Below are 26,600 nucleotides of genomic sequence, written 5' to 3'. Positions count from 1 at the left end.
AGACAGAGTCTTAACTTTGTCACCCAGGGTGGAGTGCAGTGGTGCGATCTCGGCTTACTGCAACCTCCGCCTCCCAGGTTCAAGTGATTCTCCTGCCTCAGCCTCCTAAGTAGCTGGGATTGTAGGTACCCGCCACCACATCTGGTTAGGTTTTGTATTTTTAGTGGAGATGGGGTTTCAGATTGATCTTGAACTCCTGACTTCAAATGATCGCCTCCCTTGGCCTCCCAAAGCTGGAATTTGTCCTTATTTTTAAAATACAACTATAAGAAAGCAATTAAGCATTGCTAATGTTTAATATGCAAAATAGGAAATAATATGCAAAATAATAGAAAAAATATACATATACTTTGGAAATACATGCTCAAATTTTCTCATCACGATTGTGTGGCCCCTGCCAATGACTTCCTTGTGGGCAACTTTTGGCAACTCCAGCACCAGATCAGGATCAGTTCTAAAACTGGATGCGGAATACAAAAATGTAGGTAAAATGCAAACTGCTTCTACCTCCTAGAGGGACTCCAGGCCTCCCTTCTGGCAGAGGGGACAGTATGAGTCATGGCCTATTAACTGCAGAAAAAGGCCCCTGCTGGGCCAGGTGCAGTGGCTCACGCCTGTAATCCTAGCACTTTGGGAGGTGGGTGCATCACAAGGTCAGCAGTTAGAGACCAGCCTGGCCAACACAGTGAAACGCCGTCTCTACTAAAAATACAAACATCAGCTGGACACGGTGGCAGGTGCCTGTAATTCCAGCTACTTGGGAGGCTGAGGCAGGAGAATCGCTTGAACCCAGGAGGCGGAGATTGCAGTGAGCACAGATTTTGCCACTGCACTCTAGGCTGGGTGAAAAGAGCTGGATTCTGTCTCAAAAAGAAGAAAAGAAAAAGGCCCCTGCTGTAGGTGTAGGTGACAGCTTTGAGAGAAGCAACTGGGGTTGTGGGGTCTTTCTCTGCTTTACACCCACCCCGTGGCTTCTGCTTAGACACAACTTTTGTCCTCCAGAGCCCAAGATGGTCCAAGGAAATAATGACTCATGATCATGACTTTGGGCCCCCAGCTTGACATGGCACAGGCTGAGGGAGGCCAAAGGGTACACTCCCCACAGCCCAGAAGATTTGAGCGCTTAGGACCATTCCAGTCCCCAGAGGGAGGCCGGAGACAGACCACTGGGCCTTTAAATTCACCTGATACCCTCCTTCTAGCCCCAGGTGACGGTAAGGAATGCTGCCCATAACGTCTGTAGTCACTGGAATAGCACCTTAGGAATGGTGCCCGATGGCTTCACATGTGTGTATATTTTTTGAGACAGGATCTTGCTCCATCGCCCAGGCTGGAGGGCAGTGGTGTGATCATGGTTCGCTGCAGCCTCAAACTCCTGGGCTTAAGTGATCCTCCCACCTCAGCCTCCCAGGTAGCTGGGACAACAGGCACGACGCCCAACCAACTTTTTTGTCATTTTTGCAGAGATGGTTTCACCACGTTGCCCATGCTGGTCTTGAACCCCTGACCTCAAGTGATCCGCCCATCTTGGCCTCCCAAAGTGCTGGGATTACAGGTGTGAGCCACCTCGCCCAGCTATGTTTGTGTATATTCTACGACATAACTGTCACGAACACCAGGGGCCCCTTAAGGACTTGAGGCCATTTGTCGGGCCTCAAGTGAACCCACGGCAGGTTCACTCACATGTCCTCTTCTACCACTGGCACTGGCCCTTCCCGGAGCAAACCACAATTCGCATTTGTCTATTCCTCCTCCCCATCAAGCGAACACTGCCTCATCACATGCTCCTGTGTCTAAGCAAGCACTGCTTGGTTTGCTTGCCTGAGCCTTTCACATGAATGGCACCTGGAGAGCCTCCTGGAACCCGCTCTTTCTACTCAACTTTCTTCTCCTAACAGCCATCCATATGAACAGCAGCTTTTTTGGTTTCACAATACATTTATTTAGAAAAGCAACATACAATAATAGGTATTTCAGAGAATGCAGCAAAGCGTAAAGAGAAATACAAAAGACACTTGGGATACAGCTGCTGGCTTCTGCCTTCCACACACAGTGGATTTTACTGTAACTGACTAGGGGAACTCTGGTGCCAGGAAGTTCACAACCAAGTTTGTGGCCACCACTGCAGCTGTGGCCAGTTCTGTGGACTGATGTTATGCTGGGATTCATTGTTCTTTCATTTAACAAATGTGACAGGGACTGGGCTGGGGACACACAGGAACAAGTGGGTCTCCGCCCGTGGAAGCTCAGAATCTAACAGTGAGACAGAGGCGCAAACAACTAGCAAAGGACAGTGCAGAAGTGCCACCAACGTGCAGGCTCAGGGTGCTATGGAGACCTGCAAGGCCACTGGACTGAGCTTTGGGTTGCTGGGAAGGCTTCCTGGAGGAGGTGAGGCCAGAGGTGGGGGAAGCCTGGGCCAGGCACAAGGCAGGCCTCTCGGCTCCCGCATGCGGTTCCTCAACACCCTGTGTGCAGGCCCCTCAGCTGACCTGTCTTCTGTGAAATTCTCTATCCCACTGTCTGTTCTATTCACACTGTGCTTTGTCTTGGTGGTCGGCTTTCATGAACCCACACCTTACACTCCAAAACTAGGCTGCTGTTTCCTGGGAGGTTCTTTTTTTTGAGACGGAGTCTCACTCTATCACCCAGGCTGGAGTGCAGTGGCGCAATCTCGGCTCACTACAACACCTCCTGGGTTCAAGTGATTCTCCTGCCTCATCCTCTCCAGTAGCTGGGATCAAAGACGCATGCCACCACACCCGGCTAGTTCTTGTATTTTTAGTAGAGACGGGTTTCACCGCGTTGGCCAGGCTGGACCTCAAACTTCTGACCTCATGTGATCCGCCCGCCTCGGCCTCCCAAAGTGCTGGGATTACAGGCGTGAGCCACTGCGCCCCGCCTTGGAGGTTCTCTTATGCTTGGTGTTTTTCACGGCACCTGTGACTATGCTTTGGATGGAGCAGCTGCCCACCCGACCCTGGCTGGGACCATGACCATCAGCACTTCTCCAGCACCTGGCTGAGGCAGGATGAGGTGGGTGTTTGCAATGGGTGAAAAGGGGCCAAAGACACTGAAATGAAAGCCACAGAAGCCACACCCATGAGGCTGTGGCCTGGGCAGAGGGCTCAGAATACTACCTAAGTGGAAGAAGTCGAAGCACATAGCAACTGTCTCAAGGGCACAGTCACGTGAAGGAAAGCGAGAAAAAAGTATGCTGCTGTAACCCCGCACTGGACAACAGGGCACACCCCTCCCCCCACCGTTGAACTCCCTGGGGACCCACGGTGGCTCAGTCAAAGGTGATGCGGAAGCTGCGCTCCTGCTCCTTGCGCCGGCCCTCGCACACCTTGGTCACCTCCTCCACCTTCCTCTGCAGCAGGGCCGAGTTCTGGTCGATCCACTGCAGTGAGTCCATGTGCGCGTTGAGGATCTTGCAGATCTGCTGCAGCGGGTCGCTGGTGTCGGCGGGGGCCCCGGACGTGTTCAGGTGCTCGATGATGTCCTTGAGGTCCTGGGCCATGCGCTTCAGCTGCGCATCGATGTTCTCGGCCAGCTTGTAGGTCTTCTCGCGCTCCTCGTCCGCGTGCTGCAGGTAGATGGTCCCGCTCTGCTCCTTGACCAGCTCCTCCAGCGGGCTCAGCAGGTCTTCCAGCTCCTTCTGCTGGGACAGGATGAAGTCGAGCTCCTGGTCCAGCCTCTTCTGGTCCAGCTTCACCTTCTCCACCTCTCGGTGCAGGCTGGTGATCTTCTCCCCGTTCTCAATCAGTGTGCGGTCCCAGGCGTTGACCTGGGTGGCCTGCTGGAGGAAGTGCCGCTCCTGGTCCTCCAGCTCCAGGCTCCATTTGTTGATCAGGCTCTCTAGCTGTGCGTAGGTCATGGCGGAGCTGGTGGCCACCCCTGTGGCTGCACCAGGGCCAGGTGGAGCAGCCACGGCGGCTGCCGTATTGCTGGGGATCCCGGCTGGCGCCAGTGGTTTTAAATTCAAGGCAAAGCTGGTGCTGCCGGTGCTGCTGCTGCTGCCGGTGCTGCTGGTGGTGGTGGTGGCAGTGGTGGGTGTTGTTGTGGAGGTGCCGGAAGCTGCTCCGGGTGCCTTTAAGCTGAAGCCCAGTGTCCCAGCGGCAGGGGCTCCTGCTGTGGTCGCAGAGGTACAGAGGGAGAGGCCGGGGGTGGCGGATGAGGTTGGAGCGGTTGCTATTGAGGCAAAGAGCGTGGGCCCAGCACTGGTGGTGGTGGCCGTCGGTGTGGGAGCAGCTGGCTGAGTGGCGCCTGCTGTGGTGGCCGCTGGCGTGGCTAGGGTGAAGGACAACCCGGCAGGTGCTGTGGGCTGGGCTGAATTCCCCACTGAGCCCATGTTGAAACCGGAGGTTTGGGCCGTGCTTCCACCAGTGAACAAGAACCCTCCCGCTGTGGTGGCTGGAGCCACTGAGGTGGTGGAGGGGCCAAACACAAAGCCAGTGGGTGCTGTGCCCTGGCTGGAGGTGGCGGTGCTCGGCATGGCATTAGTAAGGCTGCTGCTGCCCAGCCCAAAGCCGCTAGGGTTTGCCATGGCTGGGGTGGCAGCTGCATTGCTCAGGTTTAGCTTTGAAGCACCGGTCCCCAAAGAAAATCCAGTTCCCCCCGAAGCAGGAGTTGCTGTTCCAAAACTGAAGCCTGGTGTCTGTGTGGCAGGAGTCTGGGTGGCAAGTGAGAACAGGCTGGTGGAAGGGGTACTTGTGGCTGGTTGGGAGGGAGCCCCAAAATTAAACCCTCCAGTGCCAGAGGTGGAGAAAGAAAACCCCGTGGCAGGTGTGGTTGTCGCCGTCTTTGCAGTGCCGAACGTGAACCCGCCTGTAGGGGCCCCAGCGCCTCCAAAATTAAACCCGCTCATGGCTTCAGACTTTGACGGCGGCAGCTACTCCGGCTCCCAGAGCAAATCCGTTGGTGTCTGCAACCTTAGGAAGATTTCTAAAGCAGAGGAAGCGACATTGTCAGATGGCAGTTTTGGAATGGCAAGCTCAGTGGCACGCAACCCCTCTTCTTCCTGTGTAACCTAAACCAGGCTCTGCTAAACCAAGGAGGATCTGAAAGCACCGGTGTACGCGCCAGGGGTCAGGTATGAGGAGCCGGGGTGCTAGGGACGTGCACGGCCACGTTTAGCACAGCAAAGTTCCCACTCTGGGGAGGCTGAGGTGGAAGAGCAGAACCCTGGACCCACCTCAGCCCGAGGAGGGGATGAAATGTGAGGCACTGCCACCAGCGGGACTAGGACACAGAGTGAGATTCCCCCACTGACGCTAGCAGAGTGTGAGCGGCTCAGCTCATGCTGCCCTGAGGGCCTCTCTGGACTTCACAGAGAGACACGGGGCTGGGAACTCAGGCCAGATAGCAGAGCCTGGGCTGCTGAAGGCCCCCACACCTGCACTCTCTAGCAGGCAAGGACGCTGGAACACCTCTCTTAACTCGGGGTGGGGGGGTGTCTGAAACCCATGTGCTCAGAGCACAGATGCCCCTGGCTGCAGTGATTGGCTCAAGGATAAACTGAGACCTGAGCCAGCCAATCACAGACTCCCCTGGGGTTTCCTCCAGCCTCCTTCACCTATAGGTGTGGTGCAGAGGATTGCACCTGGGCCTCCCCTGGATACCTTCTCAACCATCTGCAGACACTGGGACATCACTGGAGACCATGAGTCCCACCAGAGATGAGTCGGGGAGGGATAAAGAGCACCCCAGAAGCCCCATGGGCCAGATCATTTCCATTCACTTCAAACTGACTAGATTTTGGTAATGTCTTAACTGAAAAAGCTCCAAGTGGTGCCATCTATCAGCGGGAAGGTCAAAGGTTACCTGGAGAGGAAAAGGTGAGGGAATGCTGGATAGTGGTGTTTTTCTTTTTTTCTTTTGGGAAAAGGTTTTGCTCTGTCATACCAGCTGTAATGCACTGACACAATCACAGCTCACTGCAGCCTTGACCTCCTGGGCCCAAGTGATTCTCCCACCTCAGCCTGCCAGAGTAGCTGGGATTACAGGTGCAAGCCACCATGCTCAGCTAATCTTTTTTATTTTTGTAGAAACCGGATCTCTGCTGCCCTGGTCTTGAACTCCTGGGCTTAAGCAATCCTCCCTCCTTGGCCTCCCAAAGTGCTAGGACTATAGGCGTGAGCCCTGAAGATGATCAGAAGTGTCCCTAGAAGACAGAGCCCGGGAGGATGTGACTGACTCGGGAAGAGAAGAAAGCTTGTGGTGACGAAAGCAGACTGGAGTGATGCGCTTTTGAATCTGAAGATGGCGAAGGTCAGGAGCCAGGGAAGGCAGAAGCAGCTCTAGAAGCTGGGAATGGAGAGAGCGAGACCCTGTCTCAAAAAAAAGAATGAACCAAGTCACGACTAAAAAGCCAAGTGCCTGGCCCAGAGAAACACCCACGAGGTCTGTTTCCTCTTCCCTCTCTCCAGGCCAGTTTTCAAGTTTCTTGGTGTCTGCCCTCAGGAAATCCCCTTCTAGCTTGAGTCAGAGGAAACCTACCTCACTACCCCCACCCATTCCACTGCATCCTTCTGCCTTCCTCAAGGCCCCTCATTTTTCTTTCATCTGCCCCTCCTCCTCCACACAGCCAAGCAAGTCTGGGCAGATGACCCTGGGGCCAGCCGCACGGGGCTCTGCCGTGTCCAAGCCAGTGGATCTCAGTGGGTGTCCATGAACACTGCCTGGGAGCATTCCAAACACACAAGGCTGCCGGCTCTGTGAAGCCAGTCTCTGTGGGGCTGGGATGCTGACCGTGGCATTTTCATAAAACTCTCCTGGAGGATTCTAAGAAAGGTCTCTTCGAGAGGCCACGGCAAGTACCTGAGCCCCCAGGACTGCTGGGGCCCTGCCTGGCCGCGTCCAGTCCTCCCGCTGTGGGCAGAACACAAGTCCTCACTGCTGAGCCACCTTGAGCCCGTGTGTGGTTCCCGGCAGCTAAAGGCATCTGAGCAGCTACACCTACCCATCTCAGTTCTCAAGAACTCGGCTTAAAAAAAGCTTTTGCTATTAATAAGCTGTAGCTAAAATTTCCAAGAAAAGCATTTATAAAAAGCTCTTTGCAGCTATTAAAAAACTACAAGAGAACACACACACACAGGCACACAACTACAAGAGGGCTGGGTGAGGTGGCTCACGCTAATCTCAGCACTTTGGGAGGCCAAGTAGGACGGATCACGAGGTCACAAGATCAAGACCATCCTGGCCAACACGGTGAAACCCCGTCTCTACTAAAATACAAATAACTAGCCAGGCGTGGTAGTGGGTACCTGTAATCCCAGCTACTTGGGAGGCTATGGCAGGAGCATTGCTTTAACCTAGGAGGCGTAGGTTGCAGTGAGTTGAGATCGCGCCACTGCATTCCAGTCTGGTCACAGAGCAAGACTCTGTCTCAAGAAACAAACAAACAAAAACTACAAGAAAAACACTCTCCTGTGGGGCCTTGTCTGGCTTCACAGTTCACCACTGATTAAGTGCATTGTTGGTTTCCAACACTTCAGATGCCCGGGATCTGTTCACAATGGCAGCCCATACTGATCCAGCCCTGATGCATGCAGTTTAGATATAATACGGCTTGCGCGGTGGCTCACGCCTGTAATCCCAGCACTTTGGGAGGCCGAGGTGGGAGGATTGCTTGAGTCCAGGAATTCGAGACCAGCCTGGCCAATATAGTATGATCCTGTCTCTACAAAAAATACAAAAACGAGTTGGCCATGGTGGTACCTGTAGTCCCAGCTACTTGGGAGGCTGAAGTGGGAAGATCACTGGAGCCTGGAGAGGTGGAGGCTGCAGTGAGCCGTGATTGCACCACTGCACTCCAGCCTGCACAACAGAGTGAGACCCCATCTCAAAAAAGTAGGCTGGGCGTGGTGGCTCATGCCTGTAATCCCAGCACTTGGGGAGGCTGAGGTGTCTGGATCACCTGAGGTCAGGAGTTCGAGACTAGCCTGACCAACATGGCCAAGACCCTGAGGCCCAGCTGGGACTCAGAGAAGAGAGCATCGCAATTTGAGCAAGGTGTTAAATTTGTACTAAAACCATAGAGTCTGTCCCCAGTTACCAAAGCCTGCACCAAGACACAAGGTCTGTCCAGGTTAATAGTGACAAGCCAGGCACGATGGCTCATGCCTGTAATCCTAGCATTTTGGAATCCAAGGCAGGAGGATTGCTTAAGCCCAGGAGTTTGAGGCAAAAGCCGAAAAACCAAAAAACCCTCAAACACCATAGATACTAGAACTTGGGAAGTTTCTCTAAAATGCAAACTGTTATGAGCTCTGGTCCAGGAATTACCACATTTGCGAAAGGGGAGAGTTTCCCTTCAAAAGACGCTGGTGGTGCTGGGAGGAAGCAGGGAGGAAGCCAAACTGAGGGAGTGGTGCATTTCCAGGGAATGGAGGAGGACGTGCCTGGGCTTGTGCTCAGGGCTGGGTGGCTGTGGCCATCATACTTCACCCGGGCAGGATGGGCTCCGGAGGGCTCTAGAGAAGTGCTGTAGTCCCTTCCCGTCCTGCCTGCCCCAACATCTACCCTTGAGTTTCAAACAATGCAGATGCCTTCATAGTCCTGGGGACCCGGAGGAAGACCTGCTTGGGAATCAGATGCAGACACTTCCCACCCCCAGCTGCGGGAACCAGGGTTCTTTGCTACCACCCCAGCCTTCAGTCAGCTCTACTGCCTTACCTCCATCTGCGATTCTTGTGCCACTCCAAGTCCCAGTTTCTCTTCTCTGTCACCCAAACTGCAGTGCAGTGGCGCCATCTTGGCTCGCTACAACCTCCACCTCCCGGGTTCAAGCAATTCTCCTGCCTCAGCCTCTCGAGTAGCTGGGATTACTGGCGCCCACCACTGTGCCTGGCTAATTTTTGTGTTTTTAGTCGAGTCGGGGTTTCTCCATGTTGGCCAGGCTGGTCTTGAACTCCTGACCTCAGGTGATCCACCCGCCTGGCCTCCAACCCCTTTCCTTAGATGCCTGGGACAGGGGTCTGTGCCTGGGAAAGAATACAGGAGACCTCAGCTTTGTACTAAAAGGAAAGGAAGTTTTAGGAAGGATGTGTGTTATATGTGTGGGGGTATAGACAGAAAAATGGCCCGAAACATGCCCACATCTAGATCCAGGACCCTGTCAATACGACCTTACATGGCAAAGGGACTTTGCAGATGTGATGATGATAAATCATCCTGGCTTATCCATGTAAGCCTCAGGTGATCACAAGCGTCCTTCAGGGAGGCAGGAGAGGAGTCAGAGGGACCATGTGCCTACAGAGGAATGGAATGAGAGACACTGTGCTGCTGGCTTTGAAGATGAGGGGGCCTCAAGCGGGAACACAGGCGGCTTCGGCCTCTAGAGCTGGAGGCGGACACTGCCTCTCCCCTAGAATCTCCCAAAGGAACCACGCAGCACGCACCCACTTAGACTCCGGACCCCCGCACTATGAGAAGACATTCACTGTGAACCACTACGTTTGTGATGCCTTGTTACAGCATCCACTGGAAACTAGTGGGGGTGGGCTGAGGGAAGACGGAGAAAGAACAGAATGAAATCTAGATAGGTGGATGGGAATACACAGAGCAGAGCTGGGGTTGAGAAAGGGGCTGGGGTCAGGGGCAGGTCTGCCCTTGTGCATGGAGACCAAGGCGGAGCTGGGACAGGAAGCAAAGTGAGGAGTGACTGAAAATCCAGACATGCCCTGCTGACAGGGCGACCCTGCCAGGGGTGTGGATGTGTGTGGGTGGATCACCACTGACACCCAGCCATGACAGGCCATCTATGACGACGAAGGGAGGAATAAAGTCGCCTGCGAGCACAGAGGAAGGCTAACGATGGGGATGGTGTCCGCTCCACTGGGCCAGGTTTTCGTTTGTTCCCTGGTGTATCTGCAGCACCTGGAGCAGTGCCTGGTACACAGCAGGGACTCAGTAACCACCATTTATTAAGGACCTACTGTGTAACCAGTACTGTGCCAGGAGCACTGCACGTGGCGCACCCAGCCCTTCCTGGGTGGTAAACAGGTGCAGACTCCCCAAGGCCACCCAGCAAACAGCAGCCCCACAATGGGAATCCAGAGCTTTCTGGGGCCAAGTCTTGACCTTCTACCTGGGACGGGAGGGTTTCATTGAGGAAGAGATGTTAGATTTAAGTGTTGGCCATGCGTGGTGGCTCACACCTATAATCCCAGCACTTTGGGAGGCCGAGGTAGGTGGATCACCTGAGGTCAGGAGTTCCGGACCAGCCTGGCCAACATGGCGAAACCCCTTTATCTCTACTAAAAACACAAAAATTAGCTAGGCGTGGTGGTGGGTGCCTATGATCCCAGATACAGGCGGGAAGATGACTTGAGCCCAGGAGTTCGAGGCTGCAGTGAGCTGTGATCATGCTACCACACTCCAGCCTGGGCAACAGAGCCAGACCCTGGCTAAAAAAAATAAAGTTCTGGGAGGCACCTGAACAAACGCCCCTGGCATTTGGCTGACAGCCACCTGATGGCACTGCTGACAATGCAGAGCCCAGCATTCGCTATTTCAGATTCGGGGGAAGTATGACCCGTGGAACCAGAGGGACGAGAAGAGGGGAGAAAAGAGCAGAGTGAGGGAGTGGAAAGGGGGGAAATCAGAGACCGGCTGGGCCCAGCCCAGGGAAATTTGATTTCCGCCGAGGCTCGGGCACTGTTCCCGGACACTGCCTTCCTCACTCGCCCTCCTGTGGGGACCTCTGGCCAGGACCATCTCCAGGCTTGTCAGTGCTGGGATTCTCCGTCCGCTAGCACGGCAAACTCCACAAGTCTAACTGCTCTGCTTCTTAACCATCTCCTCAATCAGTTCCTCTTACCTTTGTATCAAAGAAAATCCTACTGAACCTTGAAGAACAAAGCAGCTCTGAGGCTGCCCTTGAAGAACTGAAGTCAACGAACAGACAACTTCCTAAATGGACCTTAGCCAAGTGGCCAAACCAGAGTGCCTTGGGAGCTTGTTGGGCTGGGCTCCCCCAACTAATAGAAAACAGAGCAGGCTGGGCATGGTGGCTCAGGCCTGTAATCCCAGCACAGGCCTGAGAGGTCGAGGCAAGTGGGTCACCTGAAGTCAGGAGTTCAAGACCAGCCTGGCCAACATGGTGAAACCCTGTTTCTACTAAAAATACAAAAATTAGCCAGGTGTGGTGGCGGTGCCTGTAAATCCAGTTACTCGGGAGGCTGAGGTGGAGGTTGTGGTGAGCCAAGATCACGTCACTGCATTCCAGCCTAGGTGACAGAGCAAGACTCCATCTCAAAAACAAAACAAAACAACAGAGCCTTGGAGAGGGGCTGTTTTCCTTTTTCTTTCTTTGTTTTTTTGAGACAGAGTCTCACTACAATCATGGCTCACTGCAGCCTCAACCTTCTGGGCTCAAATGATCCTCCTGCCCCAGTCTTCTGGTAGCTGGGACTACAGGCACACGCCACCAGGCTCAGCTAATTTTCGAATTTTTGTAGAGATAGGGTCTCACTATGTTGCCCAGGCTGGTCTTGAACTCCTGGGCTCAGGCCATCCTCCCACCTCAGCCTCCCAAAGTGCCAGAGGTTGCTTTTCTTCTTTTTTTTTTTTTTGAGATGGAATTTCGCTCTTGTTACCCCGGCTGGAGTGCAATGGCGTGATCTCGGCTCACCGCAACCTCCGCCTCCTGGGTTCAGGCAATTCTCCTGCCTCAGCCTCCTGAGTAGCTGGGATTACAGGCATATGCCACCGTGCCCAGCTAATTTTTTGTATTAGTAGAGACGGGGTTTCACCATGTTGACCAGGATGGTCTCGATCTCTTGACCTCGTGATCCACCTGCCTCGGCCTCCCAAAGTGCTGGGATTACAGGCTTGAGCCACCGCGCCCGGCCTCAGAGGTTGCTTTTCTAAGTCAAATCTGTGGCATGGAATTCAGCTCCTCTCCCACCCCCAGCACTCACCTCCATCAAAAGGACACCCTCCTTCACAGAACCAGGCATCCCTAGCAGCAAGGAGGGAGGAGGGGACACAGATACCTGTGGGTTTTCAACTGTCCTCTCTCTTCTCCTTATGCCACCTGGCATTCTGGTCCCATTTTGCTCCCTGAAACCTTTCAACCTACAGGTGTAACCGATTTGCATTAAGGATGAGAGACCCTTGGGGAGACAAAGGAACTGGGTGTGTGCGCCTGTGTCTCTGTCGTCTCCCCGGGGAGAAGCTGTGATGGATCAGCCTGTCTTCTCCCCAGGCTGTCACTGGGACCTTTACTGCATGTTCAGATGTTTACCGTTTCAATGCCTCAATGCTCCTGCATGCTCACTACCCAGGAGGCCAGACCACCCCTGCTCCAACCCAGTGACCCTGTGAGCATTTAGAAAAATGAAAACTAAATTCCTTTTGTGAATAGGTAGCACATTCGCATTGTTTTAGCTCAAAAGGTACAAAAGGGAACACTGTGGCCTGTCTTCCCAGAGCCCCACAGCCGCCCAGCCCTGCTCCCTGGAGACAGGCTGTTAGCTTTCTGTTGCACGAGTTTGCAGAGACTTGCTGGGCATTTAAGCAAAAGCGTGGTTTGCACTATCCCCACATACACAAAACGCAGGCTGCCAGATGCCCTGTTCTGCAACTGCTCTTTCTTTAGGTATCCTAGAAATCATTTTAAGCAGGCTTATTCTCCTCACCTGGGTAGGTGAGGAAACTGAGGCCCTCAGAGGGGGGCCGACTTGCCCAGGGCACTGAAACCCTGCTTCTGCCACTTGCTACACAGGACTGCCTCAAGGCAGTAGCTAAAAGATTCATGGCTTCCCTGGTTCTCTTTTTTCTTTTTTTTTTTTTGAGATGGAGTTTTGCTCTTGTTACCCAGGCTGGAGTGCAATGGCGCGATCTTGGCTCACCGCAACCTCCGCCTCCTGGGTTCAGGCAATTCTTCTGCCTCAGCCTCCTGAGTAGCTGGGATTACAGGCACGAGCCACCATGCCCAGCTAATTTTTTGTATTTTTAGTAGAGACAGGGTTTCACCATGTTGACCAGGATGGTCTCGATCTCTTGACCTCATGATCCACCCGCCTCGGCCTCCCAAAGTGCTGGGATTACAGGCGTGAGCCACCGCGCCCGGCCCCTGGTTCTCAATCTTCTTCCCTTCTTTCCCTTGAATCACTTCACGGCTAATGAGCAATTACTTTCTCCTTTCAACTCCGGAGGCCCAGAAGCTACCAAAGGAGCTCAGGTGGTGGGATCAATAGCAATTTTCCCCACAGGAAAAACGCATCAGCTCAGACAACCATGGAAAAGTCAGAAAACAGCCAGAGAGAGATTTTAAGGAGGATTCTAGAACCATCGCTCTTCATATAAAACAACAGGACAGGAAGATATTTGAGGAATATTCTGGTGCCAAGGCTCTCCTTCCTTTTTGGCCAAGAACTGTTTTGTTTCTTTCCCTTGTATTAAAAGATCCCCCCAGCAACTGCATTAAAAACATTTTTGTTTTTCAAAGACAGGGTCTCACTCTGTCTCCCAGGTTGGAATGCAGTGGCGCAATCACAGCTGAGTCTCACCCTCCTGGAGTCCAGTGATCCTCCCACCTCTGCCTCTCTAGTAGCTGGGATTGCAGGTATGAGTCACCACACCAGCTTTTTTTTGAGACAGAGTCTCACTCTGTTTCCCAGGCTGGAGCGCAGTGGTGCAATCTTGGCTCACTGCAACCTCCACCTCCCAGGTTCGAGTGATTCTCCTGCCTCAGCCTCCCAAGTGGCTGGGATTATAGGCATGTACCACCATGGCCAGCTAATTTTTGTATTTTTAGTAGAGACAGGGTTTCACCATGTTGGACAGGCTGGTCTTGAACCCTTAACCTCAAGTGATCCACCTGCCTTGGCTTCCCAAAGTGCTGGGATTACAGACGTGAGCCACCACGCCCAGCCAGGAGTTTCTTTTTAGAGTGATGAAAATGTTCTAAAATTGATTGTGGTGATGGCTGCACTACTCTGCAATGTACTAAAACCACTAAGTTAGACACTTTGATAAATGGGTATGGATTACACAGTATCTCAATACAGCCATTCAACCAACCAACCAGGGGTGCTGGGAAGGGGTTGAGAGGCCACAGTGAGGCCACGGAGGGGAACAGGCTCCAGGCTCAGAGTTGACTTTACCCCGAGGGCAATGGCATGGACGGAGGAGTTTCTAAGGGCAGGCGTCTGTCTTCCTTGGTGTGTCCAATAATGCTGGTTGAGAACAGGCTGGGGAGGAGCCTGGAGCGAAATGCTCTGGGCAGTGGGACAGGCACAGCACACAAAGGCCTGGAGAGGGGCTGAGGCTTCAGGCCTACGAGACTCCGAGAGCAGCAAACGGCCGTGTGGTGGGGAGGAACCACACGCACCTGTACCCCTCCGCAGCGTCTCTCCTCTCAACACCAGCTCCCCCGGGACAGGCAGTGATGTCAGTGCGGGAAGGAGGGAAGGGCCCAGGCCAGGCTGTGGTAGAGACGGTTGCCTTGGAGGAGGTTTCTCTGGGAACCAGGTGAGGCAGCCTGAGGATAAGGGCAGGGTGGCTTTCATTTTGAGACCTGGAAGCAGCCCTAGCCCCTCCCTGGTGCTCCGCGGCCATCTCCACAATCACGTTTCCTGGCTTTTCTCACGCACTCGGCCTATTTCCCGGGCTTTACTTGTTCTAACTCACTTAACCTTCCCCAGCAACATGATGAGAGGGAACTATCATGGTTCCCATTTATAAATGAGGAAACCTTAAATCACCAGTGTAAAGTCCCACAGCCAGGAAGGGCTGGCCCAGGCGTCTGCCTGGCCCCAAAGCCGAATTCCTAACCGCACCGAGCCTCTCCAACCTGGTCTTTTCTTGCTCCCTACCACCACCACCACCACCACCACCACCCCTTGCCACATCCAGTCCCCTTCCCACCCTCTAGAGACTTCCTGGGCCATCTCCATGACCTTCCAGACCAGCCTGGGCTTCACTCTCAAATCCATTTTGGGGTGATGCACCTGCCCCAGCTGCAGATGATGGCCTGAGACGCCTGCGTCCGCTGCTTGCCACCCTCCCATCCATTCTTGCTTTGTGGTAGGTCAGGAAGAGGGGAAAGAATTCCGCATCAAACTGGGCTAAGGCCTGGCGCTCTGATGGCTGCTGACCCTCAAAGCTCTCCATGGGGAGTACCCCGTGCTGTTGAGGGGGCACCTAGGGAGCCTAGGGGTCCTGTGAGACCCTCCCATCGTGGTTCCTGCCTCTACCTCTCTCCCCACACCTTCCCCCATGACTATCCATCCTATGAGTGCTGGCTGGGCTCAAGCTGGGTACTTTCCTCCATGCCCAAGTGACCCTGTAGGAACCATGCATCCTGGGCCAGCCGGATGCAAGAGCCGTTTCCTCTGGAAGTGGCGGTGGCTCTCACCTTCCTTTCCCCATCTTGGCAGGATGAGCACATTTGCTGCGAGAAAGCAGCCCCGACGACAAGTCCATTCCTGAATCATGTCTCAACACAGACAGCACGAAGTCCGAACCACAGAGATGACCATTCCCAAATCACGTCTTGACACAGACAGCACGAAGTCCGAACCAGAGACCACCATTCCTGAATCACATCTCGACACAGACAGCACGCAGTCCGAACCACAGAGATGACCATTCCCAAATCACGTCTCGACACAGCACGATGTCCGAACCACAGAGATGACCATTCCCAAATCACATCTTGACACAGACAGCACGAAGTCCAAACCAGAGCTGACCATTCCTGAATCACGTCTCAACACAGACAGCATGAAGTCCGAACCACAGAGACGACCACACACCCCTCCTGGTTCAGAGCTGCCAGCTGTTTCTCAACGAACCCCGGCACTAGCTTCTTCTGCTTCTCCTGGCTCTGAGTCAGACCCTCGTTATGGGCTTGCCCGTGCTCCCACGAGACTCCCACTCAGAGCAAAGCCCCACTCCCTTGAACCCATCCCAAAGTCACATGACACAGCCCAACTCCTAAAGTTAGTCGGAACGCCTCCTTATTGAGGTGTCCTTCGGGTCCCTGCAGGGGACAGTCTTCCTGCCACAATGAGTGATGTGCTCCTGGTGGCCTCTGGCTGGGGGTGTGGAAGGCAGGATAGAAGAGAGTAATAAGACACCAGCCCCCCGCTTCCAGCAGGCATCCCAACCCTAAGGAAGGATTCTCTAGAGACCTCCTTCTCTGCTCCCTAGAAACATGGTCCTTCCCCACTTCACATGGCACGGAGCTGAGTTACAACGAGGCCCTGCTCTGTCTCCCTGCTGGTAAAGTCCAGCGCAGAGGAGCCAGTCCCAATCCTTGGAGACTTTTGGAATGAGGGCTCAGTTCCTTTTGCTCTGCTATGGGCAGAGATGACGACAGCTGTGGGGAGGGAAGGTCACTGAACACAAAGGTCACAGAGGGCCAGCTGCCTGAGTCCTATCCACATTTGTGGTTTGCTAGGGTTTTCCAGGTTTTTCTGAATTACTTGCCTACCTTTAAAACTTGGCTCTCACACACACACACACAAAATCTGTAATTCCAGCTTCTCCTGTGAAGCCAGCAGCTTTGCCAGCGTTGCCGCGGCCCTGGTGCCTTTCAGGGGCCCAGGCCTTTTCCCGTGTCAACTCCCTGTCCCTCCACACTGCCCTGAGGTAGTTCTATTACTGTGCCCATTTTACTGATGAGGCAACCACAGGGCAGAGGGTGCAGTACTCTTGTCCCAGGTCACATGGCACTAAGTGACGGCTTCCTGGGCTCTAGGACACTGTCAGTTGTCATCAGTTTGCTGTGTCCTTTTTTGTGTGTAAGAGCTGTGACTGCTTCTGATAAAGGGACAAGGTTGGCACGAGGTAGGGAAGGGGCTCTGGAGGACTCTGGGCCACGTGGCAGCCTGTGCTGCCTCCCAGCCCCCATGTCATCCTCTCTGTAACTGAGCTGGCCTTGGCCTTCCTGCCCTTGTTTGCCAGAACGCCCACCTTCAACCCCGGCAGCCCTGGCCTACGTGACCCAGTTCCCCTTCCTGGCTCCTCTCAGGGACCTCGGTATCACATTCCCTGGCCCCTGTGCTAACTCATTAGAAAATGTATTGATGCCTACGGAAATAGCACAGGGCTGGGGGTTGTGGGGAATGATTCTGGGAATGAGGAGGGCCTTGACTTGCCCTGGAAGTGCTCAGGGGAGCAGTCACGTAGGCAGATATCTGTGTGAGGTGGATCTGAAAGCAGAAGCAGGCATGGCAGGAACAGAGAAGCACGCACAGACCTGGGCTCCAGCAGGCACTGGCTTCACCAACACCATCTCCATGGCGCTCCCACACCAGGTTCCAGAGCAGAATGATCACAGGGCACTTCCTGTATGCCAGGGCCTGCTCTAGGTATTTTTCACACATTTACACATTTAACCCTCAAAACCACCATGTGCAATGGGCCATCTCATCTCCATTTTATAGCGGGGGAAACTGAGTCACAGAGCAAGGATGCTGCTTGCTGAAGGTCACAGAAGTGGCACAGTTGGGGGAACTGAGTCACAGAGAGAGGATGCCACCTGCTGAGGGTCACAGAAGGGGTGGAGTTTGGGTGTGAACCCAGTACAGATCCAGGGCCCACACTCTGACCTGTTCTGCAGAAGGTGGCTGAGGCTCGGGCAGACGACGGCCCTGCCTGCATTCCAGTCTACAACTTGGTGCTGGGCTTAGGACCAGAACCCAGGTCTGTCTGATGCAAACCCCAGAGCCTTTTCCATCACACAGGAGGCCACCTTGATTGGGAAAGCATCGAGGGGTTGCAGCAATAGCAGGGCGATGGCACGGTGCAGGTGAGAATCAATAGCATTTGGCAACAGTGAGCAGCAGGCCTGAGGTGAGGGTCGGGACTTGGAGACCTCCCAGAGTCTACAGCATGGGCCTCAGGGCCCTGGGAGCTATTCACAATCCCCGTTACCTCTCGGGACCTCAGTCTTGTCTCCTGCTAACAAGCCTCTGTAATCTGAGGCCCCCTCTTGGCACCAAGCGTTAGATTCTCAGGGTCCTGCATGGGTGGCTGATCTCCCTCCCTCTCTCCGCCCCGCCCACTCATGCTGTGCGGCTAACCAGGAGTGGTTGCCAGGTGTGCTGGGGCCCCCAGAGAATCCTCCAATTTCCCCTCCCCATCAAAGAGCCAGGGCTGATGCAACCTGCCTGTAATCACCGCCTCACTCCCCAAGCCAGGCCCCTCCGCACCAAGAAAGAGTCCAGTAGCCCCACCTTTGCTTCAAGCCCCAGCTGAGGAGTTGAAGGGGAGCTCGAGGCTAGGGAAGGCCACGCAATGAGTCCTGAAGGGGCCAAAGGCCTGGGTCAGGAATGGGTGCAAGAGAAGACTCACGGTTCAAAGACCTGGGGAGCGGGGGTTGCAGGCAACCACTGACAACCCATGGTGAATTAGAACAGGTTGGGAGGGACTGGAGAGCTAAGGATGGGAACTGGTACCCACTCAGTCTGAGTCCAGCTGCTTGGGTGGGCTGGGCTGAAGTGGGTGAGACCCAATAGCTAGAGAGAGAAAAAGGCAAAAGGGCTGAGGAGGTGGGGGAGGGGAAGCAGAGTCCCTGCCCAGAAGCCTCTGCAGCCAGCATAAACCGCACACAGTCAGCAACAAAATTCTCTTACTGATCAGATTATTAAAAAATACCCAGGCCCGCCAGGGCGCGGTGGCTCACGCCTGTAATCCCAGCACTTTGGGAGGCCAAGGCGGGTGGATTACCTGAGGTCAGGAGTTTGAAACCAACCTGACCAAGATGGCGAAATCCTGTCTCTACTAAAAATACAAAATTAGCCAGGCGTGGTGATACACACCCTGTAATCCCAGCTACTCAGGATGCTGAGGCAGTAGAATCGCTTCAACCTGGGAGGTGGAGGTTTCGGTGAGCTGAGATCACGCCATTGCACTCCAGCCTGGACAACAAGAGCAAAACTCCGTCTCAAAAAAAAAAAAAAAAAAGAAAAGAAGTATCCTACCCCAGCCATCCTCTCAATATCCCTCAATCCCAGTCTAAGTACGAGACAAAACCAAATGGAAGCACATTCCATAAAATACCCAACCAGCATTTTTCAAAACTGTCAAGGTCATGAAGGACAAGGAAAGTCTAAACCTGTTACAGGCCTGTAATCCCAGCACTTTGGGAGGCTGAGGCAGGCGGATCGCAAGGTCAGGAGTTTGAGACTAGCCTAACATGATGAAACCATCTCTATTAAAAAATACAAAAATTAGATGGGCATGGTGGCATGCACCTGTAATCCCAGCTACTCAAGAGGCTGAGGCAGGAAAACTGCTTGAACCTGGGAGGTGGAGGTTGCAGTGAGCCAAGATCTCGCCATTGCACTCCAGCCTGGGTGACAGAGTGAGACTCTCTCTCAAAAACAAAACAAAACAAACAAAAAACCCCACTCCCCATGTACAATCTAGAAGGTCTTCTTATGAGAAGATTCTGGCGGGGGTGGGGGGTGGGTACGGCACAACTGCTCCTTACCACTGGCAGTCTGTCCAACAGTCTACCCTTAATTCCATCTGCTTTTGCTCAAAAACCTACACTGAGAAGTGGAAGGAAGTTGGTCCTGAAATCTCCTTTGTAAAGTGGATGACCAGTCATAGTTTGAAAGCACTTACTGCACAGGAATAGAAAGAGAACACATCCAGTTTAATTACAGCAGAAACAGTACCCACCTTTTACACAGCACCTACTGTGTACCAGGCACAGTGTAACTGCTTGACATGAATTAACTCACTTAATCCTTGTAACAGCCTTAAGAGGTAGGAACTGTTTTTGAGACAGGGTCTCACTCTGTCACCAAGGCTGGAGTCTGGTGGCCCAATCTCGGCTCACTGCAACCTCTGCCCCTCCCCGGGGTTCAAGTGATCCTCCTGCCTTAGCCTCCCAAATAGCTGGGACCACAAGCGCAAACCACCACACCCGGCTATTTTTTCGTATTTCTGGTAGAGATGGGGTTTCACCAAGTTACTGAGGCTGGTCAATTTCTGACCTCAAGCAATCTGCCCAGAATGCTGGGATTACAGGTGTGAGCCACTCCACCTGGCCCAGCAGCAGGTACTCTTAATGCCACTTTGTACTAAAGGGGAAACTGAGGCACAGGGAACGGAAATAACTAGGGTCGCACAGCTAATAAGTGGGGTGCAGTTAGGTTTTGAACTCATATAATCTGGCTCCAGAGTCCATGCCAGGGATGGATACTCTTTTGGCTTCCTGGGCCCACACTAAGAATTGTCTTGGGCCACCCATAAAATACACTAACAATAGCTGATAAGCAATAGATAAATAAATAAAATCGCAAAAAAATTTTGCATAATGTTTTAGGAATGTTCTGGGCTACATGTGGACCTACGGGTGGGACAAGCTCAGTCTGTGCTCTGAGCTGCTAAGCTACATACTGCATAGGTGATAACACAGCCCCTACAGCCAAAGGAAATACAGGGCACGTGCTCAGAAAGTGGCAGAGTGGACAGTAAGTGCTCTAAGAGAAGGTGGTCAGATCCCAAGAAGGACTTCCTGCCTGCCACAGGGAAGGGAGGAGAAAGAAGTTTGTGTGTAACGCTCAATACCAGGGTTCCTCCACCTTCTCTGGACCTTGATTCACTCTTAACTGCCACAGAAGGGATGAAGGTTGAACTCCAGCTGGGATGTCCTGATGTGGATGGGACAAGGTGGGTTTCTGGAACAGAGAAAAGACCAACATCTACTTCAGCTGGTGGAGAGCCCAGTGCAGGAGAAGGGGCAAGATGGCTACCCTGTCTTTGACTAAAGGGAAACGGAGATCTTCCATTTTTGGCAGGGTTGGGAGATAGCTCCTATCCAGTGGAGGCTAAGGCCTGTCTGAAATGAAAACAAGGCAAGGGATGGAGAAAAGAACGAAGCTGGGGCCTCGATGCATGAATCCCTGCCAGGGGATGGGGCCTGGGCACCCATCCTTTGGAATGGGAGGTGAGGATGGCTGGAAGAGGACACTTTGGAGGAATGAGGGAGACAGAAGAATGACCCACCAGCAGTGGACAGTCCAACGCCTGTGGCTCTTGCAAGCGGGGAGGAAGAAGTGAGACTGGGCCCCAGAGTTTCTAATAATAATAAAATACGACTGGGCGTGGTACTTCACGCTTGTAGCCCCAGCACTTTTGGAGGCTGGGGCGGGTGGATCACAAGGTCAAGAGATAGAGACCATCCTGGCCAACCTGGTGAAACCCCATCTCTATTAAAAATACAAAAATTAGCCTGGAGTGGTGGCTCGTGCCTGCAGTCCCAGCTACTTGGTAGGCTGAGGGCAGAAGAATCACCTGAACCCGAAAGTAAGCAGAGACTGCACCCCTGCACTCCAGCCTGGGTGACAAAGCGAGGCTCTTGTCTCAAAAATAAATAAATAAAATATGTTGAACAGGAATGTATGAGTTGAACTCTGCATAAAGCTTGGCGGACACATCGTCTTGAGTCTCATAAACCCACCAGGAGAGTTGATTTTCTTATTTTGCAGACAGGGAAACCAGGTGAGGGAACTTATTTGCCCGAGGCCACCCTGGCAGGTCCGCGTTGCGGAGGGGGCTGTGACTCATGCTGGACTCTAACCCACGAGGGTTCTAAGGGTCAGCAGTTGGGGGATGGAGATGAAAAGCGTGGCTGGCAGGAAATTCTGGAAGCAGGGAAAGGGAAATTAACCGGTGCGGGTCTGTGAGAAGAAATGAGGCTGGATCCTCAATCACAGGAGGAGGCAGGCCCAGACCTCAGAGGCACAAAAAGAAACCAGAGCCTAGAATCAGGAGGAAAAACCAGACCTCAGAGCCACAAGCAGGAGAGGGCCGGACCCTGGCTCAGAGGGAAGGGGCCAGACCCTGTGAGTGGGAAGTAGGGAGTCGGATCCTCTGATCCCCACGAAGAGGGGACCGGGCCGCCTCCCGCTTGGGGCCGCACGAGGGCGGGGCGCGGAAGGATCCGGGCGGGCCGTGCTGCGCCACCCCGGGTATATCTATCCCCAGTCCCCAGGGCCGCCTCATTCCCCGTCCTCAGTTCACAGTCTTCTCACTACAGCGTCGCCTCCTCCTCCCGCGTAGCCCCGGCCATGGCTCTGTAGCCGCGACCCCTCTGTGCCCATAGCCCGTCTCCGCGCCTGCGCTCTCCGCTCCCACCTTCTTTCTTCAGCCGAGGCCACCGCTGCCTCTTCCTGCCGCAGCCATGGAGTGAGTAACGGCTCGCCTCTCCCTGTCCAACCGCCTTTCCCGCGCTTTCGCAGCTCGTGGCCTTCTTTAGGGAGCACTGGGGGTGGGGAACCACGAGCGAGGAATCACGGTCGCGCAGGCGCAGAAGCGGGACGGTGGGCCGAAGGTGCGCGGCTGCGCATGCGCACTGGGCCCGGGGCCGGGTGGGAGAGCTAGACTTGGTGTTTGTCAGCCCGCGTGCCGCTGCGCCTGCGCATTCCAGGGGAGGGTGTGCTTTTTTCTAAACGATTCTGTGCGTACTTGGTTGCTCTTGCGCAGTAGCCCACTAGTGCCCCATATGAATAAGCGGCGGGTCCTGTGTGGCGTCACACAAGCGCATTGATCCCCAGGAGGGCGGCGGTGTAAAAGCAATTGGACCGCTCCGGCGGCGGAGCATGCACTTTGGCCCTCGGGGGCAGAGCCGTGTGTAGGCAGGTGGCGTTCGGGTAGCCATTCTCTGCTAATCCCCTCTACCCTCCACCTTGCTCTGACTCACAGCACAGCTAACTTCCATTTCAAACTAGGCACCTGCTGAGGCGGGGACTCACGTAGATTGACAGGGCAGAAGGCGGGGCTTAGAGGGACCCCTTTAAACGGGTGGAACCAGAACCAAGTCGTCACGATGGGTGGGACTTAGGGAGTCCATTGTGAGAAGGGGCGGGGCCAAGGCAACCGTTAGCTGAGGGATGGACAAAGAGGCGGGGCCTCTAGGGAATTGGGGGCGGAGCTAAATAAACAATGAGGGGCGGGGCTTGGAGGGGCAGTGGCAAGGGGAGGCGTGGGATTTGAGTGGATAACATTAAAAGGCTAGGACCTGGGGCGGTTCCCCTGGGAACTGATTTGGGATGGAAGCTAGGAAGGCAGTGGGGCCAAAAGGAAATATTTTAGAGGAAGGGGCGTGGCTGGAAGAAAATGTCCCTAGGATTGAGTTTTTCTATGAAGCGAAATATTCTGAGGTGGATGGGAGGGGCCTAAGGTAATCCCCCCGGGATACCCTTAGGTTCTGTATTGGGGGAAGAGGTGGGGCATCGGTCCTACCTTAGTACCTAAAGCGAGTTCCTTGGTGGTGGGTGGGGCTGAGAGATTTGGGGAAAGAAAGGGCAAATTTAAAATTCGGAGAGGGTGAGGCTTAGTCCTAAACCCTAGTTGGAAGGGGGAGGAAGGAGCCCCATGGACGTGCCTGGGGGTGTGGCTTGGCTTCCCCGTGATTTTTGGCTGGTGAGCGAGGCTGGTCCTGACCCCACCCACTCTTGTCTCACGCGTGTAGGTCTTCCACTTTCGCCTTGGTGCCCATCTTCGCCCAGCTGAGCAACCTCCAGAACCTCGTCCCAGTTGCTGCTGCAGCCTCTCCTGTTGCCATCAGTGCCCAGCACCTGTGCTACCGCCATGTCACTCCTGGCGACCCTGGGGCTGGAGCTGGACAGGGCCCTGCTCCCAGCTAGCGGGCTGGGATGGCTTGTAGACTATGGGAAACTCCCCCCGGCCCCTGCCCCCTTGGCTCCCTATGAAGTTCTTGGGGGAGCCCTGGAGGGCGGGCTTCCAGTGGGGGGAGAGCCCCTGGCAGGTAAGGGCAAGTGGAAGGTGGAGCTGGGAGTGGAGGGCAGGGGAAGATGGTGGAGGAAGAACTCATTCACGTGTTCAATAAATATTGAGTACCTACCTTGTGCCAGGCGCTGTTTTAGGTGTGAGGATATGGCCGGGAACCAGAAGAACATGGTCTGTGCCCTCCAGCAGCTCACACTCTGAGGAGTAGACCAGAGACAAATTAAATGAGGGTGTGTTGGAATCAGTCAGAAACACCTAGCAGCTGAGCTACAAAATGCCAAAGAGGACCTAATTTAGAATGGGTAGCCAGGAGCTGGGCGGGGTGGCTCACACCAGTCAGTGCTTTGAGAGGCTGAGGCAGGTGGATCCCCTGAGGTCAGGAGTTTGAGACCAGCATGGCCAACATAGTGAAACCCTGTCTCTACTAAAAATACAAAAATTAGTTGGGTGTGGTGACGGGCATAATCCCAGCTGCTGGGTGGTTAGTTGATGGTTGGTTGACTGGTTTATTGGTTTGTTAACTGGTTTGATGATTCACTGGTTGGTTGTCTTAGTAATGAATGGGACAGAGGCACGTGAGTGAGATGTGAGGGAGCACGCAATCAGGCTGAACACCAGCAACTCAGGCAATTTTGTGTTCCCCCGCTTTAATCCCAGGTGATGGCTTCTCTGACTGGATGACTGAGCGAGTTGATTTCACAGCCCTCTTCCCTCTGGAGCCCCCCTTGCCCCCAGGCACCGTCCCCTCACCTTCCCCAACCCCACCTGACCTGGAAGCTATGGCCTCCCTCCTCAAGAAGGAGCTGGAACAGATGGAAGACTTCTTCCTAGATGCCCCGCTCCTCCCGCCACCCTCCCCACCACCGCCACTGCCGCCACTGCCACCACCACCACCAGCCCCGTCCCTCCCCCTTCCCCTCCCCTCCCTTGACCCCCCTCAGGCCCCTATCTTGGATACTCTGGATTTGTTGGCCATCTACTGCCGCACCGAGGCCAGGCAGGGGGAGGCGGGGATGGCATCCCTGCCCCCGATACAGCAGCCCCCTCTTCCTCCTCTGCCTCAACCTTCTCGCCCAGCCCCCTGCCCCCATCCCGCCCCCCTACGAGGGGACCGCAAGCAAAAGAAGAGAGACCAGAACAAGTCGGCGGCTCTGAGGTACCGCCGGCGGAAGCGGGCAGAGGGCGAGGCCCTGGAGGGCGAGCGCCAGGGGCTGGAGGCGCGGAACCGTGAGCTGAGGGAGCGGGCAGAGTCTGTGGAGCGCGAGATCCAGTACGTCAAGGACCTGCTCATCGAGGTGTACAAGGCCCGGAGCCAGAGGACCCGCAGCTGCTAGAAGGGTGGGGCGTGGCTTCTGGGGGCTGGTCTTTAGCTCTGGCCCCATCATCCCCCTGCCTCCACCTTCATTCCAAACCCCTCTCTCAGCCGGGTGCAGTGGCTCATGCCCGTAATCCCAGCACTTTGGGAGGCCAAGGCAGGAGGATCGTTTGAGGCCAGGAGTTCAATACCAGCCTTGGTAACATAGCAAGACCCTGTCTCTAAAAAAAAAATCAACCCTTTTGCTCCCCAAAACCACCCAGCTCCTCTCTGCTTTTATCCTTTTATCCTCTCTCTCTCTGCTTTTATCACCTCTCTTTTGTATTTCTGGATTTTCTTCCCTGTTCTCACCTCTACATCATGAAATGTTTGGCCTTAGTCATTGTCTGTGCCTGCGATGTAACACCAAGGCCCACAGGGAATGCAGGAAGCAGCTGGGAGTTGGAAACATGGTCTCCTAGCCGGGCGCGGTGGCTCAAGCCTGTACTCCCAGCACTTTGAGAGGCCGAGGCAGGTGGATCACGAGGTCAAGAGATCGAGACCATCCTGGTCAACATGGTGAAACCCTGTCTCTACTAAAAATACAAAAAATTAGCTGGGCATGGTGGCGCGTGCCTGTAATCCCAGCTACTCAGGAGGCTGAGGCAGGAGAATTGCCTGAACCCAGGAGGCGGAGGTTGCGGTGAGCCGAGATCGCACCATTGCACTCCAGCCTGGGTAACAAGGGTGAAACTCCGTCTCAAAAAAAAAAAAAAAAAAAAAAAAGAAACATGGTCTCTTGCATTTCAAACCTGGTTTCCTGCAGATGGTTCTCTGGGGTGGGTGGAGGGATAGAGCAGAGGCACTATGCAAATGAGGATGTAAGTAGGGGCGACTTTAAGAAGGGGACACTTATCCTACAGGCCAAAAGCAGGCCAGGTGACGTTGGGACACAGGGCTAGGGGAGGGAGCCTAAAGGCAGCCAGGTTTGCAGAGTGGGAGGATGGGCAGGCCCATTAAAGGAGGGGCAGGGCTGGGCAGTAGTGGGTGGGTGACGGGGTTCATTTTAGCTCTGGGGGAAATCAGTGTTTTGTGAAGGTGTTGGAGAGGGGCTGTGTCTAGGTGAGGGATGATGGGGTACTGATTTTTGGGAGAGGTTATGAGCAAAAATAAAATGAAGCATTTCCTCTGGCCTGTGCATCTTGTCTTTGAGAGAAGCAGCTGGGGAGAGGGTGGCTTTGTAATCTCAGCACTTTGGGAGGCCAGGGTGCTGATCGCCTGTGGTCAGGAGTTCAAGACCAGCCTGACCAACAAGGTGAAATCCCATCTCTACTAAAAATACAAAATTAACCGGGTGTGGTGGCGTGTGCCTGTAATCCCGGCAACTTGGGAGTCTAAGGCAGGAGACTCATTTGAGCCCGGGAGATGGAGGTTGCAGTGAGCCAAGATCGTGCCATTGCACTCCAGCCTGGGAAACAAGAGTGAAACTCCCATGTCAGAAAAACAAACATACAACAACAACAACGATGACGAGAAACCCAGAAAAGACAAGAGAGCAGGGTGGGTGCAGTGGCTCATG

General features: G+C 54.2%; 3 protein-coding genes across 10 annotated transcripts in view; 1 reads left to right on the top strand and 2 right to left on the bottom strand.

Annotated features, from left to right (window-relative positions):
- IL4I1 (interleukin 4 induced 1) overlaps window positions 1–20,606 on the bottom strand; it is a 37,523-nt gene extending 16,917 nt beyond the window's left edge. The window contains exon 1 of the mRNA XM_064381024.1: window positions 20,545–20,606. The gene's annotated coding sequence lies outside the window, so the exon portion shown is untranslated. The remainder of the gene's footprint in view (window positions 1–20,544) is intronic.
- Window positions 278–22,202, bottom strand: NUP62 (nucleoporin 62). 7 transcript variants are annotated; one of them, XM_012461123.3, is made up of 3 exons: window positions 20,545–20,620; window positions 18,783–18,881; window positions 278–4,947 (listed from the first exon to the last, which is right to left on the bottom strand). In XM_012461123.3, the coding sequence occupies exon 3, from the start codon at window positions 4,868–4,870 to the stop codon at window positions 3,293–3,295; it is 1,578 nt and encodes a 525-aa protein (XP_012316546.1). In that variant the 5' UTR covers window positions 4,871–4,947; window positions 18,783–18,881; window positions 20,545–20,620; the 3' UTR covers window positions 278–3,292. The 7 variants fall into 7 exon arrangements, with proteins under 7 accessions (XP_012316546.1, XP_012316538.1, XP_012316525.1 ...); XM_012461115.2 differs by lacking the exons at window positions 18,783–18,881; window positions 20,545–20,620 and adding exons at window positions 8,680–8,987; window positions 16,149–18,751; XM_012461102.3 differs by lacking the exons at window positions 18,783–18,881; window positions 20,545–20,620 and adding an exon at window positions 22,114–22,202.
- On the top strand, window positions 21,590–26,213 carry ATF5 (activating transcription factor 5). 2 transcript variants are annotated; one of them, XM_021668561.2, is made up of 4 exons: window positions 21,590–21,821; window positions 22,039–22,164; window positions 23,450–23,746; window positions 24,385–26,213. In XM_021668561.2, the coding sequence occupies exons 3-4, from the start codon at window positions 23,569–23,571 to the stop codon at window positions 25,059–25,061; spliced, it is 855 nt and encodes a 284-aa protein (XP_021524236.2). In that variant the 5' UTR covers window positions 21,590–21,821; window positions 22,039–22,164; window positions 23,450–23,568; the 3' UTR covers window positions 25,062–26,213. The 2 variants fall into 2 exon arrangements, with proteins under 2 accessions (XP_021524236.2, XP_064237097.1); XM_064381027.1 differs by lacking the exons at window positions 21,590–21,821; window positions 22,039–22,164 and adding an exon at window positions 23,079–23,158.
- Window positions 26,214–26,600: the final 387 nt, after the last annotated feature.

Source organism: Aotus nancymaae, unplaced genomic scaffold (genome assembly GCF_030222135.1).
Source record: "Aotus nancymaae isolate 86718 unplaced genomic scaffold, 86718_ANA_hifiasm-v0.15.2.pri h1tg000028l, whole genome shotgun sequence".
NCBI lineage: Eukaryota > Metazoa > Chordata > Mammalia > Primates > Aotidae > Aotus > Aotus nancymaae.
This window is presented reverse-complemented; position numbering and strand designations above follow the sequence as displayed.